At 45.4% G+C, this 22,351-nt stretch overlaps 1 protein-coding gene across 6 annotated transcripts in view; it reads right to left on the minus strand.

Moving 5' to 3' along the window:
* Nucleotides 1–576: 576 nt before the first annotated feature.
* Nucleotides 577–22,351, minus strand: part of LOC107123698 (transmembrane protein 68-like) — a 35,314-nt gene continuing 13,539 nt past the window's right edge. For all 6 annotated transcript variants that reach the window (XM_015427020.1, XM_015427017.1, XM_015427016.1 and 3 more), the window contains exons 3-7: nt 21,973–22,137; nt 11,072–11,265; nt 6,512–6,572; nt 3,274–3,413; nt 577–1,395 (exon numbers count right to left, since the gene is read on the minus strand). In XM_015427020.1, the coding sequence (XP_015282506.1) occupies nt 1,291–1,395; nt 3,274–3,413; nt 6,512–6,572; nt 11,072–11,265; nt 21,973–22,137 (665 nt within the window). In that variant the 3' untranslated portion in view covers nt 577–1,290. The remainder of the gene's footprint in view (nt 1,396–3,273; nt 3,414–6,511; nt 6,573–11,071; nt 11,266–21,972; nt 22,138–22,351) is intronic.

The following is a 22,351-nucleotide window of genomic DNA, read 5'->3' on the forward strand; positions in this document are numbered from 1 at the left end:
AAAAGTGGTGGCAGTGGTTGAGCAGAAAGAGGGGGGGCAAGGTGGAATAGGTCAAAGCAGGACCATTCCACTACACAGGGCTTGACATTCTTTCAACATTTCAATACAGTTTTACATTGTTAGATTACAACAGATCAAGAATCTTTTTTTCCTAGCATTCAAAATTCTGTGTAGCTGATTTTTACCTACTAACTCAACATATTCAAAAGCCATTCCAATTTTATTTTGAAATCCAGAGATAATAAAGTTAAGAGGAATGGATTTCATGAGGAAATTATTGATGTCATCTGTGATCAGGACACAATAATCCCTACTCTGTCAGACTTGCACTATGAACAAGACCACAGAGCTTATGGAAGCCAGAGAAAGTAAAATTTATGCTGTTTTGTTCTAAGAACAGAGCCTCTAGAGAAACATTTATTTAGTTAAAATTTAGCTAGTGCCTGCCAAGGAATCTGAACACAGGATAAATATTTAAATGGAAGACAAATTCCTTTGTAATTGCTAAAGTGCATTCAGCTTCATGGGAAACATTTTAGGTTACAATCTGAATAAAGACAAATTAGTTGAGTACAAGCATTTTAATAGCTAAATAAATTAATTGGCTACATCTGCATATCAGTAAAATAATTTTGAAAGAAACAGCATATTTCCCTTATTTTAGATGCTTCATGCATATCACATAGAAATATTGTATATACCATACCGAAGCATACCACTCCCTACTACACCTGCCATCCAGAACTGATATAAATATTTGTATTTAAAATACATTTTTAAATATGCTTCAATATTAGTTGAAGGCACCTGTTAAGTGATCAGCAGGTTAATCAACAAAAAGTTATAGCCCACTGAAAATGCAATATTAAGGTTTCTGTTTTGTTTTTCATCACTGAAAACTTTTACAGTGCTGAAAGCAAAGTGCCGCCACAGACGTTTATGGTCACTAAGTAGTTATTTTCTGACTGCAAAATTTGTTTTTGTAATATGCAAATAATATGCTCTCCATAAGATATAAGAAATCAGTTGTGAGTTTGGTGTATTGCATGAAAAACATAGATTTTAAAAGCCACACTGATCTAATAAATTGGTATGCAACAGAGATCTTCTGTGTGCAGGCTGCCAGCTCACTTCACTGGCAGGACCCACTCCACACATGGAAAAACCTCTCAACTGAAGTGATGGTGTAGATACTGCAGACAAGGTAGTTCTCTTCACTGATCAGAAAAATTATATCTGGAAAAAAGCACTGGGTCAAAGCATAACAAATTTACAGTTGACAACTAAATTCTAATCCTTTTTCTTTTCTTCATGAAATCTTTCCTTTAAAGCACTGCAGATGTTTCCTGGAATCTGCTGGTGCTTTTGAATTAATGACTGGAGTGCAGCCTTTGTCTGAAGATAAAAGAGAAAAAGAAAACTGAGCATCACAACACATTTCAGTAGTACAGTTCAATGGGCACATAAGGCAATCTACTAGAAAAACAATGTAAAATGTATCCTAGGATTATAGGGTTCTATGGCATGCTGGCTCCCTCAGAGATACCTGAAGCCCTGCCTGCAATTTTAGCTTTCTTTTTAAACATTAACTTTCTAAGACCAGTGTTTCTCAAACTGGGGTCCACTTCAGGGAGACCTGCAGGTCCTTTTGTAGGCCCATCCAGCTAATGTGAAAACAGGCATTCCCAGATAGTAAACTGGGGATTGATTTGCCCCAGCTGGATTGGCTGCGAATGGAATGCTGCCACCCAATGGGAATGCTGGAGGGATAATCCCTATATTGTTGTCTCTCCTTCGTAGTGCAGTTTTTTGCCACCTGCAGCTGAAGGAGATGGAAACAGTGCTGGAGCTTAGCTTCAACAGTGATCTGGGTTTTTCTCTTAGTTTTCTGTTTAGGGTGGCTGAACAGCATGAGTAGGGGGAGTGAGTTGTCTGGAGTGAGTGTTCAGTTTGTTTGCAGGTCTATTTTGATAGAGTGGTGAGTGGCTGGATTAATGCGCTGGGTGTGTCTGTCAGCCTCCCCTCCACTTCTTTGGAAGTTTCTTCACATAACCATCTCTCAGCCTTCGTGGTTTCTTAACCCTCTCCACTGTTATCAATTCCCCTTTCTCTAGATTTTACCAGTTGAGTATTTCTGGGGTCATACTGCTTCCCCACCACCACCACCACCACTCCCTCTTCCCACCCCTGCTTTAGATTTTACTGGTCGAGTGTTGCTGGGGTCATTCATAGGTTGTTCTTCATCATGCTGATCAAGTAAAAAAAATATCTGGGAGAACCGGGTTTGATTCCACACTCCTCCACTTGCAGCTGCTGGATGACCTTGGGCAAGCCATAGTTCTGTCAGAGCTGTTCTCTCAATGGCAGTCCCTTTTGAGTTTTGGCCGTATAGAGTTTTGGCCCTATAGAGTTAGGTAGGTTGCTGCCAGGGCCGGAGCTTCCATAGAGGCAAGGTTAGGCACTCGCCATGGGCGTGAGCTGAGAAGGGCATCCGCACCCCACTGGCTTGCTGCCCCTCACCGCCCTCCGCCCCTCGCCAGAAGAGTCACTCACACCAGTTGCCGTGGGCACCCTGCTCCACCCCCTTTGGCTGCAAGGACGCACCCTTTGCGTAATATGAAAAATTCAGTTGGTCCAAAATGTGACAAGCAGGCTACTGTCAAGGTTGGTTATAGGAACTGTATCACCCCTGTGCTAAAAGATATACACTGGCAACCCATTTGTTCCTGGGCACAATTCAAAGTGCTGGTTTTTACACTTAAGGCCCTTAAAGGCTCAGGGTTCAGATTCCTGAAGGACCATCTTGTCCCATTCCATCTAGCCTGCCAGTTAAGGTCTGCCTTCCCAAGCCCTGCTTTCTGTGCTCCTATCTTCAGAAGTGAAGCCAGCAGCAATGGGAAGCAGGACATTTCCAGTTATGGTTCCTTGTCTTTGGGATGTCCTACTCATGAACTTTTTCTGTGGTTCATTTCTGGCTGGAAATACCCCAAATGCGCTGTGTTAAGCCCCGGGAAGAAAAAAAGACAGGTCCAACACAGGTACTTAACTTCCTGCCTCTCTCAGGATTACAGCAGCCCAGAAGGTAGATTATTTCCAACAGTGGAAACAGTGAGGGGGGCGGTTAACCTTTCCTCTTCCAAATCTATGGCCTCAAGTCAAAACCCCCCCCATATGGATTGATTGCTTTGCCTTTTTATTGAACAGAAATATTTTTCAAGTAGATTTACAATAAGGCAGCTATTCAAAATACTTCGTATTGTTAAACTACCTTACCTTTTTAGCTAATTCCACAGCAGTTATATTTGGATCGTATCGAATGGGTTCTCCAATGTATGTCCGAAATTTGACTGGCAGTCCACCATATGGAGGAAGGACTGGTATTTTTACATGTTCATATAACCACCTTGTTAATGCTGTTTCATTAAAGAAAGAAATACCAGTCAGTTTACATTCAATAAAATGCAGATGAAATTAATTTTGAGAAATAAGTAAAAATATCAAAATACTTTAAAACTAAATACATGTTTTGACCCTATCTTGCACTAATAAGAATCTGGAGATACAATCTGTAGTCCACTGTAATACATACAAAGAGATATCCCATTCAAAAAGGAGCTGTCACTCACATCTGTGAAAGTGGTATCTCCACATACATTTCTTTTCATGCATACAAAGATGCCTCTATTGTTAAAATTGGTGGCGAATTCCTCATGTGCTGGAGATCACTAGAGACCCTGTATCTCAAAAGCTCACTATGCAAGAAGGATTTTTTGCACTAAAGGAAACTGCTATTCCAATGCAGGGAAACAGTTCTTCAGGACCAAAAGGAACATCTCAGCTAAAACAAACAAAATGAATTTTAACAAGGATAAATGTAAAGATCTGCATTTAGGTAGAAAAAATCAAATACATAATTATAGGTTGGGAGAGACTTGTCTTGGCTGTAGTATGTGCAAAAAGGATCTAGGGGTCTTAGTAGACCATACAATGAACTTGAGTCAGCAGTGTGATGCCATAGCTAAAAAGGCAAATGTAATTTCGGGCTGTATCAAAAGAAGTATAGTGTACAGATCACGTGAAGTGATGGCATTGCTTTACTCTGCTCTGGTTAGACCTCACCTATAGTGTTCAGTTTTGGCCACCACAATTTAAGAATTATATAGACAACCTGGACCGTGTACAGAGGAGGGCAACGAAGATGATGGGGTCTGAAGACCAAGTCCTATGAGGAAAGGTTGAAGGAGCTGGGTATGTTTAGCCTGAAGAGGAGACGACTCAGAGGTGATATGATAACCATCTTCAAGTACTTGGAGGACTGTCATGTAGAGGATGCTGTGGAGTTGTTTTCTGTTGCCGCAGAAGGTCAGACCAGAACCAACAGGTTGAAATTAAATCAAAAGCGTTATTGGCTAAACGTTAGAAAGAACTTCCTGACAGTGAGCGGTTCCTCAGTGGAACGGGCTTCCTTGGGAGGTGGTGAGCGCTCCTTCTTTGGAGGTTTTTAAACAGAGGCTAGATGGCCATCTGACAGCAATGCTGATTCTGTGAACTTAGGCAGATCACTAGAAGGGAGGGCAGGAAGGGTCGCATCAGTGCTTAGTTCTCATGGCCCTTTCTTACACACCCAGGGAAATGCTGATTACCAGTTTGGGGTCAGGAAGCAATTTTTCTCCAGGCCAGTTTGGCTAGGGATCATGTAGGGTTTTGTTGTTGTTGTTGTTGTTTTGCCATGTTCTGGGGACAGGGAGCAGGGGTCACTGGGGTGGGAGGGAAGTATTTGTGAATTTCCTGCATTGTGCAGGGGGTTGGACTAGATGACCCTAGAAGTCATTTCCAACTCTATGAATAACATTTAGCACATGCATGAATGATTTTGCTGGACTTGGACTTTTCCTCTGAATTTAGGATTTTGTTAGAACTTACTTTTAATGCCAGGTATTTAGGGCTGCAATTAAATAATAATAAATCTGTTCTACTCATTTATGTTCATGGACACAAGCTATTGTATTCTAAGATACAAACAGCCAAATTCAGAAGTGTGTGCAAGAAAGAAAATGTGCATATTAGCTTTATGTTTGCAAGGTTTTTCCTGTTCTTTTCAGTTATGGTGAACATATACATGAAGTAGCAAAGAAATAAAGTGAATGCAAATACTAGAACACATAGCAACTGGGTGTACACCTTAGTGCACAAATTTTTTTAAACTGTACTAAATAAAGACATACACATATATCTGAGTATTTTAAGAGATGAGGCTTCATCATATCTGTGAGCATTTTAACTGCTGCACATTCATACCAACAAATATTTTTATATTATTTTCCTCTACAGATTTAGGCACTAGTATATTTAACAAATTCAGATTTATGTTCACATGGCTTTAAGAGGTTAGCTGTAAATTTCATTTTTAAATGTGTCTTTAAACCAGACAAAATTGTTTAACAAAAGGTGAAAATTAATAGCAACATTTCCAAAAGCAATTTATTGTAAAGAGATGGACCCTACAGAACAACCCTAAACAGAGATGTCTTCCACATGGGCTATCTGCCCTGAGTTCAATGTTTTTGGGAATGATTTTTTTACTATTTCCCCACAGCATTTTGGTTTCCTCAGCTTTTCTCTGATTTCAAAACCTGCTTGCCTCCAAAGTTTTGGGAAAGACTGCAATAGAGCCTGAATTTTCCAGCCCCCCATGGCAGCCATTTCCCTGATCCTGTCCCCATGGCAGCCCCCCCCCCCAAATGGGGACTGGTTATTTTTTTTAATGTACCAGAATATCATAATATCAATATACTATTGTACCAACACATATAGCAGTTTCTCTAAATTCCCAGCCTTTGGTTTTTAAAAAGTAAGTCTTTTGCTCTTGCCTTGTGAAGATTTAAGGGAAAATTCATATATTTGCCAGGGAAGGAGGTAGTGGCTACACTTATTGGTATAACAGTAGACTAAGTGTTGAAAAAAAAATTGCAAACGCCTTGGGGGCCTAGGAGGTCACCAATTCTGGGGGACTGGGGCAGGGAAAATGCGGGGAAACATGCCACGGGGAAGCCCAGTTGCTGCTGTGCTTTATTTGTAGCCACACCAGCAACAGGGAAACCAAGAATCCTATTTCCGTGTGGAAAACACCAGAATTACACACTTTAAGCTCATAATGGACTTAGAACGGTGTAACTACTTAGGACTGCACTGATAATCATGCAAACTTTAAGTGGTTTTTAGAAATCTTTTAAGTTAAATTTTATTTATTTAGCTTATATCCCACTCCTCTCCCTGCCAAGCAGGGCTCAGAGTGGCTTCCAATAATTACATATACAATAAAATCAGCATATTACAATTCTTAAATCCACATACTACAACTTAAAACCTAACAATCAGTCTACTAGATGGCATCCCAACAATCCATGACAAGTGGGTAACTGGGGAGGCAGCTAGCACAGAGAGACTCACGGCCCAGCAACAAAGAGGGGGGTACAAATTAAAATAATAATACATTAAAAGTATTCCTTACTGATACTTCCAAATGTCCTAAATCCTTCACGTACATTTTGGGTGTACATTGGAATTATAGGCTAAGGAAGGAAGGAAAACATGTTAATTTAATGTACCATTTCTGAAGTCTATGAAATGCACATTCCTTGAACAAGTGTGTGACAGACAGACATTTCCACTATGGTAAATATTGCTTTCAAAAAATTAAGGGTCCTGCAAGTCCCACCAACCTCTATGGCTTCTCTCCAATCTACCAACCAGTATAGCCTATGGAAGCTGCTGCTATGTTCCATGATAGCTAAATAAAACTTCCTTGTTCAGAGGTGGTATGCCTTTGCATAGAAATGTTAGGAACAGACAGCAGGAGAAGACCATCACTTTCATGTTCTACTTGCAACCATCTAGAAGTATCTGCCCAGCTATTGTCAGAAACAATACTGAGCTTTTAGCCTGTGTATCCTTGGGTAAGTATGCATCAGAATGTTCAAAATGGCCAAGAGACAGAATAGAAGAAGAGACTGGATTTATACCCCGCCATTCACTTGGAGTCTCAAAGTGGCTTATAAACTCCTTTCCCTTCCCCTCCCCACAACAGACACCCTGTGATGTAGGCAGGGCTGAAAGAGCTCCTTCCAGGACTGTCCGTGAGAGATCAGCTCTGACAGAACTATGGCTTGCTCAAGGTCATCCAGCAGCTGCAAGTGGAGGAGTGGGGAATCAAACCTGGTTCTTCCAGATTAGAGTACGCACACTTAATCACTACACCAAACTGACTGTGGCTCCTCCAACAACAGGCTACATCATGCAGAGAGCCAATGACAATGCATAACCATTGTTATTGAAGCCCCTACTACTACCAGAGGGAGCACACCACCACACACACACACACACACACACAAGGGGAGAGTATTAGGATTGCCAGACATGGCCTGGTAACTTTGGAAAGAAGTAAACAACAGTGATGTACTAAGGCAAAAAAAAGTCTCCAAAGATCAGAAATTTCTTTTTCCAATATTTCAGTTTAGTGGAAGAAATTCAAACAGCATCAACGCATATTATCTCGTTATTTGTGCAGCAAATGTTCTCTTGAATGTAAGATCATGTTGGTTTTCTATTGGTGTTTCTTCTTTTTGATAAGTCTTTTTGAAAATGGGTGAAAAGCAATGGGTTTCTCATGTGTAAGATTATGGTGGTTTCTTAAATGGTGTTCTTCTCCCCTTGTCCTTTTTGTCCCAGGTAAAGTAGTTTTGTGATGATAAATGGCTTGACTGTCAAGATGGCAGCAATTACTGATGTATTTGAAATGGTAAAACTGTGTAAAACCTCATTTGGTTTTTCTACTCAGGGCATTTTGCCTTTGTAAATGGGATTTGTCCCTTTAAGATGCAGGTCTGGCAAGCAGCCGGCTGGCAGCAATTAAGGGTTTTAGATATGTATAAGTAAATAGGAAGAGTGAATTTACATTACACAAATGGTTTTGATGAGTGTCACTATGAGATACTACTAGAGAGTTTGTCAAATGGATTAATATTGTATGTTATATATCAGTCAGTTGTTTGTGCTATTCTCTTGCTTATACTAATAATAGAATTATATATTTTTAAATTAAATATAGGTATTTCAATGCTACTCACCTTGAAAAAGTTATACACGAAACGAGATAATATGCATGATCCGTTGTGTTGATGCTTTTTGAATTTCTTCCAGTAAACTGAAATACTGGAAAAAGAAATTTCTGGTCTTTGGAGACTTTTTTGGCATAATACATCACGGTTGTTTACTTCTTTCCAAACTTCCATCCCGTGATCTCTCTCTTTGTTTTGCATGGCCTGGTAACTGGCAGGAGATGGGGTGGGCAGGGACAATTGGTGAACAATGATGTCACTTCCAGGTCACACTAGACATGACATCATCGCACAAGGAGTAATGTTTTAACATTCTAGGGCACCACCCGATGTGATGATATCACCTCCAGATTGTGCTGGAAGCATCATTAACCCACCAGGGATGCTAGTTGGGCCCCCCCATTTTGCCAGGGAATTTCCTCCCACCACCCAGCTGCGCTATGGACGGCAATGGCAGCAGGAGGCAGGATATCTCCTGCGACCAGCAAGCAACTCTAGAGATCAAACAGTATCAAAAAGAAATGTAATGGGAAAGAATCACATTCCAGTGTACCTGTCGAGGGACAATATTCACTGCACTTGTTTTATGTGCAATTTGCTTAGTGTAATACATCTTAGCCTGATGAAATGCCTAAGACATCAAAACAGCCTGTACATGCCTTGTCTTGCTAAATGAATGCTACAGTTTCATGTTCAGTCATGCATAGAAATGCTGTGTAGCTAGTTCTGCTAATGTAAAGCTCTTTGTAGGTAATCTTTTGTATCTTAAAGTTCAGATATAATTCAAAAATTAAACAAATCAAGATCATACTGTTCAAGCATTATAAAAGACATTTATGAAAGTATTTCCTAATTATTGCAGAAGGAATTAAATATGCTAGATCCCTCTGCTCATCTTGTATATAGTCCATGGTTTATTTTGACTTCACTGGTCACTTGCTTTTCTTCAGAAAACAAAAACAGTTCTATCCCTGTTTTCTTTTGTTCTTATCCTCCAGGAAATCAAGACCAAGCTTTCATGAACTGATCATTAAGGAAAAACAAAATGTGTGATGTGAGATCATATGTGACATTCATTTCATCACCCTTGCAAGCAGTATCCAGTGACGTACTGGGGTGGGGGAGCTCACAACAGGATCATGTAGCATCATATGTTTTGATTTATGTAAGATGTTACTATGGAACAAGCAGGAAATATAGGTCTGCTGCTTTTCGTATCAGCCAAGCTTCTTCTGCAGTGCCTAGACCCCACCCAATTTCCTGTCATCAGATTAGCCTGATAGCATAACTGGGCCAAGGTAGAAACTGTGATGGCAGAAGGAATTTTTCAGAAGCAAAACAGATGTGTGGAGAAACACAAGCCAAGAAATCACTGTGAACTCTATGGTAAGTTAGGCTAGAGAGAAAGAATAGTACTTAAGAGACTTCAGTGGACTTACAATAGTGTAACCCTACTTGGGATGGCACTGATCATTTACTGTGATTTGCACATACTTTGTCTGGTCAAACAGGTTTCAGGGGGAAATTATAAAAAGTGACCGAATTTGTACCCAAGAAATAATTGGGCAATAAAAACTTACAACATGGGCAACTGTCTCTATTGTTTCGTCTTCAGATGTCTTTAACATTATTGCTTGACTCCAGCCAAATTGCATGACTCCAGGCTTCATTAAAAGATACAATTTTAAAAATTAAATGATCAGTTATGAAGTGGAACTCCACGAGGGTGGAGTAGGCAGGTCAAGCAACCATCATTGTGCTGCGGGTGGTTCTGAATTTTTATCTAGCCTCTTCTTCCATGATTAGCACTTTCAAAGACACAAGACAGTGGGCACAAGCAAGCAAAAATGGAACACTTTAAAATTTCACTAGTTTCAATGGGAAATGAAACTAGTATACGTCTCTCTCCTCTTGAAATGGACTCCAAAGTGGTTAATTTCTGTTGGATTCTACCTTAAATAATACTTTCCCTATCTTTAAATCATTTAGTGATTATGTAATCCCTTAATCATTTGTCTATCAATGCTAAAAAAAATCTTCACAAATGACATTTAAAAAACCCTATTGGCCCCTCACCTTTACCCTGACCTGGATAGCCCAGGTTAGCCCAGTCTAATCAGATCTCGGAAGCTAAATAGGGTTGGCTAGTATTTGGATGGGAGACCACCAAGGAATACCATGGTCATGACATGGAGGCTGGTGATAGCAAAGCACCTCTGAATGTCTCTTGCCCTGAAAACCCTACAGGGTCAACCATAACTCAGCTATGACTTGAGGGCACTTTCCAACCACCCCCTCCCACCTTTATGGTTTATGCTATTCTGTTTAACTCTTCATGTGTTGATTTCATTGAAAACATAGGCTGCCACTGTTTATCTCTCTAAATGTTATAATGGTAGAAAATCTACATAGTTTATGTACAGTGGAACAAGTAACATTTTATGGGTGAAAAAGCCACTGGGTTATATATAAATTAAATATTATTCAAAGAATATAGGGCCTTCCTCCTGCAGAGATACAGAACGGACACTTCATATTTTAGATTCTTCACAGTGCTATAGCTTGAATCCTCTGCAGAGGAATGGAACTTCCCTTGCCTCCGTCTCTGCTGCACCCCAATTTGGACCCACAAAACATTGCCCCCAGGGGTCATAGGAATCTGCAGTGGGAGGACAAGCCATCCTATTCCATGATCCAAGGAATAGCAGGAAAGCCTCACTTGAGATAACAGTTTTTAAATATAATCCTAATTTCACTTTCATTTGCTACAAATGTGTAAGGTAGGTCACTACTCTTTGGTTGGATAGATGTTCGTACTCCTTTTAATGAAGACTAGGAATCCATGTACATGAAAATAGTAATTTGACTGACTAATATGTTTATATAAGAAAATGGGTAATTGTTTTCATTTTGAACACACCTTGTTCAAAAAGAGAAACCTGGACAATACTTACCACTTTAGCATCTATGGCCACTTCAGCAAAGCCCTTACGTTTACACCACAAAAGCTTGTATGATTGATCACTGAACAGTGCTTCTCGAACTCCTCCTGGTGAAAGTCCAACTAAATGACCATTTTTCAGAACATTTAAACACTCCTCCTTTGTACCACGCATAAAACCCATCAGATCTATTAGTGGTTTAAGACCTGTAAGAATTAAGTATCATGTAAGTCATGCAATAATATACAAGTGCTTAACATCTGCATCCAGTATTGCCTTGACCTCTTCTTAGGCTTCAGAATAATTATTTTGATCTGGAAATCAGATGCAGCAATAAGAGAAGAAAGATTTAAGTGTCTGGACTATATCATTCATGCTCAAAAATCCATGATGATTAAAGAGAGATGATTTAGAAGGAATACTTTAATAGGAAAACCTTTGTCTTTACACATTTATCTAATTGGAGCTAGTGGTCAAGATGTCTTAAGATTTAGGCTACTTCTGATAGTACATTTTTGTCCATATAGTTAAGACTTGTCAGAATCATTAGCCATATCCCAGGGACATAGATGTGTTTTCTCTGAATAGTTCATAAAAGTTATGTTATACCATAAAGTTATAATAAATTAGGATACAACTGCTTTTGGGCACCCATGGAAATCAATACAATGCCATTTTGCAGAACAAGTTTTGGAATTCACCTTTTAGTATGGAAACGCTGGTGCAGTATTGCACCTGTATGTCCAAAGTAAAGCAGACTTTTGGCCTATAGAGAAGAATTTGTTGAGGATGGACTTTGAAGATTCATGTGGCAGTTTCTGGCTAAGTATGATATAGTTTTGTTACAAAAGACGTAGATGTTTATTAAAGTCTATTTTTCCAGTTCCTGGTTTCACTGGTGATTCCCTAGAGGCTTTCCGAAAAGCTAAAACAGTCCTCCTGAGTGAACCTCCCTTTGTGATGGCTCTCTTTTTGAAATTTCAAAATCACTCTTGCATTTTGATTAATGCATATAACCCTCCAGATGCACAAAAATCAGTATTAGCATACTGCTGGGACAAACTGAATAATTATATTCAGAAATTTGGAGATATGTATCCAAAGCCTTTGACTGTGTGGATCACAACAAACTATGGCAGGTCCTTAAAGAGATGGGAGTACCAGACCACCTCACATGTCTCTTGAGAAACCTGTATAAGGGTCAAGAAGCAACAGTTAGAACCGGATATGGAACAACTGATTGGTTTAGCATAGGAAAAGGAGTACGACAAGGATGTATATTGTCACCTTGCTTATTTAATATATATGCGGAGTACATCATGCAAAATGCTGGCCTGGATGAATCACAAGCGGGAATTAAGATTGCTGGGGAAAAGATCAACAACCTCAGATATGCAGACGATACCACTCTAATGGCAGAGGCAAATAGAAGGGGAAGTCGTGGAAGTAGTGACAGACTTCACGTTCCTGGGATCCCAAATCACCGCAGACTGTGACTGCAGCCATGAAATTAAAAGACGCCTGCTACTTGGGAGGAAAGCGATGGCGAACCTAAACAGCATGATAAAAAGTAGAGACATCACCCTGCCAACAAAAATACGCATGGTCCAAGCAATGGTATTCCCAGTAGTCATGTATGGCTGTGAGAGTTGGACTATAAGGAAGGCCGAGCGCCGAAGAATAGATTCTTTTGAACTATGGTGCTGGAGAAGACTCTTGAGAGGCCCTTGGACTGCAAGAAGATCAAATCAGTCAATCCTAAAAGAAATCAACCCTGACTGTTCCCTGGAAGGCCAGATAATGAAAACGAAGCTCAAATACTTTGGCCACCAAATGAGAAGGGAGCACTCACTGGAGAAGACCCTGATGCTGGGAAAGATTGAAGGTCAAAGAAGACGGGGACGGCAAAGGATGAGATGGTTGGACAGTGTCATCGAGGCAACGAACATGAAACTGAGCAAACTTCAGAGGACAGCAGAAGACAGGAGGGCCTGGCGGGATCTAGTCCATGGGGTCACGAAGAGTCGGACTCGACTGTGCGACTGAACAACAAAAAATCCATCAGCTGCACTTATGATGGGCATGGATGTAGGGATGGGCAGGAGCCAGTTCATGAAGTAAAGTTTGTCGAGAATTTTGGTCACTTCATGGTTCATGAAGCGATGTTCATGAAAGAAGGGTGCCCAGCATGCAGGGCCGGCCCAAGGTTGTCCTGCGCTCTAGGCGAGCACAGATGCCAACCTCCCGGCGGGGCCTGGAGACCATACCAGCAAAGTCGGTGGGCGCTCTCCGCTGCAGCCGCCCCTCCGCCAGCCAGCTACAGCGCCGCACCCTGCCGCCGCCGCGCATCCTCCTCCTGCAGCCGTCAATGCTCCTCCTGCAGCCGTCAATGCTCCTCCCAGCCCCGGCGCTCCTCCCAGCTGCTGCTCCTGGTGTCGCTGCGGGCCGCGGCGCCTGGCTCAATGGAGGGGCCTCCTGTGGGCTGCACGGCACCACTGCCTCCCTTGCTGGCCAGGCGCACTAGCGGTTGCCCCTGCCTCCACCTCCGCCTCCTTGCTTGCTCCTCCACCGGCCAGCTACAGCGCTGCGCCCTGCCGACGCGCATCCTCCTCCTGCAGCTGGCAGAGCTCCTCCCAGCCCCGGCGCTCCTCCCAGCTGCTGCTGCTGGTGTCGCTGTGGGCCGCGGCGCCTGGCTCAATGGAGGGGCCTCCTGTGGGCTGCACGGCACCACTGCCTCCCTTGCTGGCCAGGCGCACTAGCGGTTGCCCCTGCCTCCACCTCCGCCTCCTTGCTTGCTCCTCCACCGGCCAGCTACAGCGCTGCGCCCTGCCGACGCGCATCCTCCTCCTGCAGCTGGCAGAGCTCCTCCCAGCCCCGGCGCTCCTCCCAGCTGCTGCTGCTGGTGTCGCTGTGGGCCGTGGTGCCTGGTTCAATGAAGGGCGCTCGTGCGGGCTGCGCGGCACCACTGCCTCCCTCACTGGCCAGCGCGCCGGCAGCCGCCCCTGCCTCCACCTCCGCCCCCTTGCTTGCTCCTCCACTGGCCAGCTACAGCACCGTGCCCTGCCCACGGCACCGCACATCCTCTTGCTGCAGCTGGCAGAGCTCCTCCCAGCCCCGGCACTCCTTCCAGCTGCTGCTGCTGCTTGTGTTGCCGCGGGCCTGGCTCAATGGAGGGTGCTCCTGCGGGCTGCACAGCACCACTGCCTCCCAGTTTGGTGTAGTGGTTAAGAGAGCCAGTTTGGTGTAGTGGTTAAGTGTGCGGACTCTAATCTGGGAGAACTGGGTTTGATTCCCCACTCCTCCACTTGCACCTGCTGTCCCAGCCCCGGCGCTCTTCCCAGCTGCTGCTGCTGGTGTCGCCGCGGGCCGTGGGGCCTGGCTCAATGGAGGGCGCTCCTGCGGGCTGCACAGCACCACTGCCTCCCTCATTGGCCAGGCGCACCAGCAGCCGCCCCTGCCTCCACCTCCGCCCCAGCTACAGCACCGCGCCCTGCCCACGCCACCGTGACACTTCCTCTTTCTGCAGCCGGCAGAGCTCCTCCCAGCCCCAGCACTCCTCCCAGCTGCTGCTGGTGTCGCCGCGGGCCGTAGCACCTGGCTCAATGGGGGGCGCTCCTGTGGGCTGCATGGCACCACTGCCTCCCTTGCTGGCCAGGTGCACCAGCGGCCACCCCTCCCTCTCCTCCTGCGCCCTAACAGCCGGCTCACGCTCTAGGCGAAGGCCTAGTTCGCCTAGCGGGCGAGCCGGCCGTGCCAGCATGAACAGTCGATGAATGTTGGGGTTGTTTGTGGTAGTTCATGGCAGTTCGTGAATGATTACATTTTCCAGACAACCTGTCTCCGCTCAGTTAACTGTTTACAAAACTCCAAGGCAACAAGGGGGAGAGAGGAATCCTCTGGCCTTGGAAACACTGATAGGAGCCATCCAAAGCTTTACAGGCACTGCTGGCTGCCAATAATAAAGTTCACATTCTGCTCTATGGGATCAGAATGCTATATATATGCTCAGCTCTGCAGCCTCTCTTTGCTCTGCTGTTTGCATTTACACAGAGAGGCAGGAAACTTGTTAAAAGCAGAGTAGTAGAGCACATTCCCTCATGATTGGGAACTCCTCTCCCCTGCTGTGGCCTGGGGGTGTTAGGTGGACTCAGGGTTCTGAACCACCCCGTTTCTCTGCTCATACTGAGAAGAGGGGCTTAGTTAGTGGATTCTTCAGCTGAGGACCCACATTTTGATTGAGAACTCCTCTCCTCCACTGAGGTTTGGGGGTGTTAGGGCTCTGAGCCACTCAGTCTCTCTACTCACACTGAACATAGGGGTTTGACTAGAGGGTTCCTCAGCTGAGGACCCATACTTTGATTAAGAACTGCTCTCTCTTGCTGGGGCCTGGGGGTGTTAGGTGGACTCAGGGTCCTGAAGCACCCTATCTATCTGCTAACACTGAGCAGAGGGGCTTACTTAATGGGTTCCTCAGATGAGGACCCACATTTTAATTGAGAACTCTCCTCTCCTCTGCTGAGGTTTGGGGGTATTAGATGGACTCGGGACTCTGAGCCACCCCATCTCTCTGCTCACACTAAACAGAGGGGCTTAGCTTAGCTCAGCAGAGGACACACACTTTGATTAAGAACTGCTCTCCTCTGCTGAGGTTTTGGGGTGTTAGGTGAACTCAGGGCTCTGAGTCACCCCATCTCTCTGCTCACTCTGAGCAGAGAAGCTTAGCTAGTAGGTACTTCAGCTGAGGACCCACATTTTATACCCTCCCACCCCTCCTGACTGTGAACCCCTCTGTGCTGTGAGGGTGAAACTGGGTGCAAAGGGTGCTCATCGTGGTGGGAAGACATTCTCCATCCCCTGTATACCAAAGGACCCCATCTTGGGCACCATACCTACCCTGCCAGCACACTTGAACCCACCCCTAACAGGGCATCCCCAACAGTCTTCAAGTCTCCTTCCCCTGATCTGTTCCTGGGGCTCTCCACAGAGGACAAAGAGTTGATAGCACTGCATAAAGACCAGCAGTTAATAATATTCATTGGAGAAGTCTCTGACAACAGTGATTCAGGGGGGTGGTAAGCATCCTCCCCTTCCACACAACTCCCTGTTTCTGCTCCTGTCTCCAGTAAACCCCACCGTGGCCCCTCCTAGTCCAGTGCCAGAAAGCAGCTATCCCTCCTCCCACCTTCTTCAGCCCTGGGACGTCGTTTCCAGCCTACACTTTGGAAACATTTCCACACCCTCCCCAGTAGCCCCTTTGTGGTAGAGTGCCAGGTGTGCCATGCCCACATCCGGAGGGGCACAAATTCCCAACACTTGTCCTCCTCTGTTCTTACAGGCAGCTGCAAATGGTGCACCCCACTATGTTGCCTCCAGGGGAAAGTGTGGTGGCCAGTGGGAGGAAGAAGAAGGCCATTCCCTCTCAGCAGGGTGAAGCAGAGCAGGAGGCCCCTCCAAGAAAGGCTCCCCACATTTAGGGTGGGTGGGACATCAAGGCAGGCCACCTCCAAAAGGTCATTCCCCTGGGGATGACAACAGTGCCATCCACAAGGGCTATGTGGAGGCCCCAAGAAGCAATCACTTGCCTCATCAGCGAGATGATTGCTGTGGATGGCCGACCATTCTCCCTCATGGAGGACAGTCTTTCACTGTCAGGGCCACCTGGGATGCCTCTATCATCGAGATGTGGGCCTTGCTGGAGACCTGCCAGCATCTGGCTGTCCTATTTCTTGTGCAACCATAAGTCTGCCCATCTGCTGCATGAGAGGTAGGGGGTGAGAGATGAGCCTGAACACCGGTTCACCCTGGATTTACCCATGCACTGGAACTCCCCCTACAGGGCCTACACCATGATTGCACATTTGATGGAGCAGAATAGTGTGGTGCAGGATGTCATCACCTCCATGACCATCCTGCAAGGGGAAGTGGAGCTCAGCATCAGCTCCAATGACTGACTGACCCTCTCCCTAAATGGTGCATGTCCGCAAGCCCTTCCAGGACACCACCACCATGCTCTGCACCCATATGCCAGCCTGGGGCAAGTCATCCCCTTGATTCGAGGGCTGGACTGGGCACTGGCCTCCACACTGCAGCTGGTCTCTGAGGGGACGGCTGTTCTCCCACGGGTCAGGGCCTTGCCACAGAGGTTGTGGGTGAACATTGCCACAAGGTTCCATCATTTCTGCAAGGAAAGGGAGTACAAGTTGGCCTGCATCTGTGATCCCTGGATAAAAGGCAGCATTGATCTCTGGAAAGCAGAGCTTCTGCAATGGAAGCATGAGCTCTGCAAAGAAGTGCAGAGGCTACAGGCCGGCAGACATGGCCAGAGGGAACAGTGAGTGGAAGAGGCTAGGAAGGAGGAGAAGGAGCACCAGCTCGGAACCTCTGCCTTAAAGAGCCCAACAATGGAGAAGCCTTACTATTGGTTGTCAGCAGTGAACTGAGAGATCAGCATTGGTGGGGATGCCAGGTGTGCCATGGCAGAGGATTTGGCAGAGATTATGACGAGAGAACATCTCACTGAGTCCCTTAGGCCCGCCTCTGCTGATCCCCTGGAGTACTGGTCATGAAGGCTGCCATCTGTCCTGATCTCTCTTGTGTGGCCATGAGTCTCCTCTCCTGCCCTACCATCTGTGTCCAGAGTGAGTGGGTGTTCTCCCACTTGAAAGACATTTTCAGCCCCACCGCGCCTGCCTTGACCCAGCCAAAGTGGATGAGTTGGCCTTCCTGAAGGTCAACTTCTCCCTGCTGTGCCACCCCTCTCTGGACCTCATGGGATAAGATCCAGGCCTCCCATTTTCCCCTGGCATGCCCCACCCATTCCTCCTCTCCGGGTAATCCTGCATGCATCCTGCAGGTTGCACCCTTGACCCTTGGATGGGAGAATGGCCATCTTGGCTGGGTGGGGGTGGGCTTCCTCACCCAACACCTACCTCATGAAGCACCTACCTCAGAACACAACACCTACCTCATGATCACTTAAAATGGAAAACTCTGATTTCCACTGGTCTGGTGGGGCTGGGGTGCCCACCAAGTTGTCATGGGGTTACCTTGGGAAGCCTCTGTGGGATGTCTGCCTTTCTGTCATGGCTGGCATCACTAATCACTTTAAGTGGAAAACTCTGATTTCCACTGGTCCACTGGAGTGTCTGCCAAGCTGTCATGGGGTAACTTTGGGGAGACCCTGTCGAAACTCTGGGGATGTCTGTCTTTTGGTCCTTCAGAACCTGCCTTTGGAGGTGTGTGAGATGGGGGATGCTTGCCTTGCTTCCAGTTTCTGTTTGGGGGGGGGGGTCTGCACAGGTGAAATTTCCTTGTGAGTTTGGTGCCACTGGCTTCCAAAGACTCCTGTAACTGCAGCTGTCTTTTCCAGAGAGACCACTGGGGAGACCTTTCGGGTGGTCTGTAACTGGGACCACAGAAATGCAATCCAACCCCAACTTGGAGAGATGGTAGAGGAGCAGGTGTCAGGGTGAGGTTCCCTGTGCATTTTGTGTATATAGCTTGCTGGGGGTCCATTCTATACACTTTTGAACCTGTGCCTGACATTTCTCCCAAAAGCACTTTCCTCGCTTGACCTTAGTCTTGTTGGGTTTGCACTGCCACAGTGGCAAAGCTGCTTATTTCTGTGGCCATCATTACATCCTCTGACAGTGAATTCACATTTTAATCCCTCTCTGTGTAAAGAAGTATTTCCTTTTGTTCAGCCTGAATCTATTGCCCATCAGTTTCACTGTATGTGCTGGAATTCTAGTATTTTGAGAGTACATGGGGCGTGCGCGGAATGGCGCTGCGAATGAGCGTTCTTTCGGGACTCTCCCGAGAAGCCCGTTCCCTTTTTGCTCTTTTGAGACCCCCCGAACGTTTGGGGGGGCTCGCTTTGCTTCCTGGAGGGAGGCGAAGATGCAGGGGATGCTTTCACCTCGAATCCCGTCAATGGCGATCGCGGGGGTGTCGAGGTGCTGCCCCAGAAGCGGGAGCGAAGAAGGGAGGAAGCAGGGTTCCATGCTTCCCTAAGCAGCGACCAACCGTCTGTTTTTAATCTGATTAGTCAGCAAGTATACATCAGTTGATTCTTTCGCGTTTATTTCATGCCAAGAGAAAAGCAGTTCTGAGCCAAATCCCCTTAATTACCCCCAAGTATTGGAAAAAGTGGCTATGGAAGGACTGGGGGGGAGATGACTGCCGTGGAGAAAGGGCAAGAGAAAGGAAAAACCAGTTTTTCAGAACATTGTATGCTAAAAGAACGAATTGTAGAACAACTAAAATTACTGAATGTTAACTGACCACTGAGGTATTTAAAGTTTAAAGGAGCACTTCGGGAAGAAATAGAAAATGGCGGCGATAGAGGACGAAGAAGAGTTTGACTTAAATATGCTTGTAGGAGAAACTCACTTATGATCAATTCAAATTTTTTTTGTCAAAGACAATCAAACAAGCAGTGGAAACCGCTTGTAAAGACCTGTTTAAAGAATCACAGAATGAGCAAGCTAATAATGAAAGTATGGAAGAACTTACTTGCTATTCACAAGACTCAGTTGCAATACAGGGCTGTTCCCAGGAGATGGAGCCAGCAGACAAGAAGCTTTCAATTACACAGCATGTAGTAAAGGAAATGGATTTTGGTATAGGACAGGACAGAAAAGATCTATTAAGATTAAAGAAGAAAGCAGAAAGGAAAAAAGGAGATCCTATAAAAACTGTGCTAAGAAAAGGAAAGAAGGGTACTAAAAGCAAAAAGTTAAGAGACTGTGGAAAGGACTTTAAAATCTATAAAAGAAAGGCAGATGGACTATGGAAAAAAATGGTATTCCCCATAGTAATGTATTGCTGCGAGAGTTGGACTACAAGGAAGGCTGAGCGCTGAAGAATAGATTCTTTTGAATTATGGGGCTGGAGAAGACTCTTGAGTGTCCCTTGGACTGCAAGGAGATCAAATCAGTCAATCCTAAAAGAAATCAACCCTGACTGTTCCCTGGAAGTCCAGATACTGAAGCTGAAGCTCAAATACTTTGGCTACCAAATGAGAAGGGAGCACTCACTGGAAAAGACCCTGATGCTGGGAAAGATTGAAGGTCAAAGAAGAAGGGGATGGCAAAGGATGAGATGGTTAGACAGTGTTATGGATGCAACAAACATGAAATTAAGAAAACTCAGGAGCACAACAAAAGACAGGAGGGTCTGGCATGATGTGGTCCATGGGGTCGTGAAGAGTCGGACTCGACTGTGCAACTGAACAACAAGAAACATGTCCTCCCTTAGTCATCTCTTCTCTAAACTGAAAAGTTCCAGACACTTCAGCCTTTCCTGATAGTGAAGGTGCTCCAACCCCTTAATCATCATGGTTGCCCTGTTCTGAACTTTGTCCAGCTCTGTGACCAGAACTGTACACAGTATTCCAAATGAGGCTGCACCATAGATCTATTATAATTATAATATTGGCCATTTTATTAATCCCTTTCCTAAATAATCCATAATATAGAGTTTGCCTTTTTCTCTGCTGCAGTTTCTCTGGAGAAAATGGCTGCTTTGGAGGGTGGAATCCTGCTAAGGTTGCTTCCCACCCCAAGCCTCACTGTCCCAAGGCTCCACTCCCAAATCTCCAGGAATTTCCTAACGGAGTTGGCAACCCTAAGGGGAATTGATATTTGTAGCTGGGAGGCCCATTGCAATTCCTGAAGAGCTGCTGCCACCACCACTGCTGGGGTGGTGGTGGAAGCAGGTGGGCAACTGGGAGCACTGCCACCACTACTGCTGGGGGGGGTGGAAGCAGGTGGGCAACTGGGAGCACTGCCAACACTGCTGCTGTGAGGGGGGAGAAAGCAAGCAGGAGGCTGGGAGAGTGATGGGGCAGAAAAAGAAGGAGTGAATGGGTGGGGAGTGATGGGGGCAGAAAGAGAGAGAGGAGTAAGAAAAGGGGTGGCAGAAGGGAGAAAAAGTGTTGTGGGCCAGCCAAGGCTCAGCAATAGTGAGGACTCCTCAGGAGAAGAGGAGCCCCATGTAGCCAGCCTTGAGTTAACAAGAGAAGCTGACCAGCAGAAATATGAGCAGCAGGCTTGTCAGGATTCACAGCCAACAGCTGATGCAGAGCCACCAACACCTTCCAGCCCTGATTCAGCAGGTGAACCTCAGTTGGCTGTTCTCAGCCCACCAGTATCACCCTCCCCCTTAGAGCACCACAGACGGAAGCTGAGAACACAGCTACAGACAAGATGGCAGTCCATGCCTTCGGGCCTGATGCCAGCTGTTTGCTTCGGGCCTGATCACTTTAAGTGGAAAACTCTGATTTCCACTGGTCCTTCGGGCCTGATGCCAGCTGCCTGATGCCAGCTGCTTCTGGCCTGATGCAAGCTGCATGCCTTCGGGCCTGATGCCAGCTGTTTGCTTCGGGCCTGATCACTTTAAGTGTTGGGCCTGATGCCAGCTGCTTGCTTCGGGCCTGATGCCAGCTGCCTGATGCCAGCTGCTTCTGGCCTGATGCCAGCTGCATGCCTTCGGGCCTGATGCCAGCTGCAGATGAGTAGTTGCAGGATTGCTTCTGAGTAGCTGGCTGCAAGTATGACTCTTAGAAATGGGGCTATAAAAACCAGCCAAGAGAGGCTGTTAGGCATAGATGCAACACGTATGATAGATGCTAAGCCACTGCTTTGCTGACTTCTGGTCCTCTGACCTTGGACTGCACAACTCTGCCTTGCCTGAGGGGAGGAAGCAAAGGGGGGGGGATGGGATGCCACCCTGCAAGTTTCTTGTGGGTACCCCCTTGTTCTCTAGTACTCTCTTCTTACTAGCAAACTGACCCTATGAAAGGCTGAAATTTCCTACAACCTGGGGAAGTGGATGGTGGATGAAACAGTATATTATTATCTCACACATCATTCAATATCTAGAATAATTTTATACTAACAAAAATACATCACCTGGTAATTTGAAGACAAATTCATCAGCCACTGAGTAGCAAAGCCTGCGCTTCAGAATAAACAATCTATATAAAAAATATAAGTAGTCTACAGGAATTGATCCGTGGTAATAAATAATAAGACCTGGTCCATCTGGCAGGTTTTCTGTTCCATGTAGCTCATAACCTATTTGGAATACAAAACACAAAAGGGTTATTATTTCAAAATATGTAACAGTGCTTAACTGATTGATTATATTAGAATGTGGGTTCAGTTCATTTTACCATTGCCAAACACAGAATAGTCCTGTATATGATTCTGCTCTGGCTATATATTTTATTACAAAATCCCATATATTAGGTCCAGTTATTAACTTGAAATAAACTGTATAGATTAAAGG

Source organism: Gekko japonicus, unplaced genomic scaffold (assembly GCF_001447785.1).
Source record: "Gekko japonicus isolate JY-2015 unplaced genomic scaffold, Gekko_japonicus_V1.1 scaffold349, whole genome shotgun sequence".
In the NCBI taxonomy this organism is placed as follows: Eukaryota; Metazoa; Chordata; class Lepidosauria; order Squamata; family Gekkonidae; genus Gekko; species Gekko japonicus.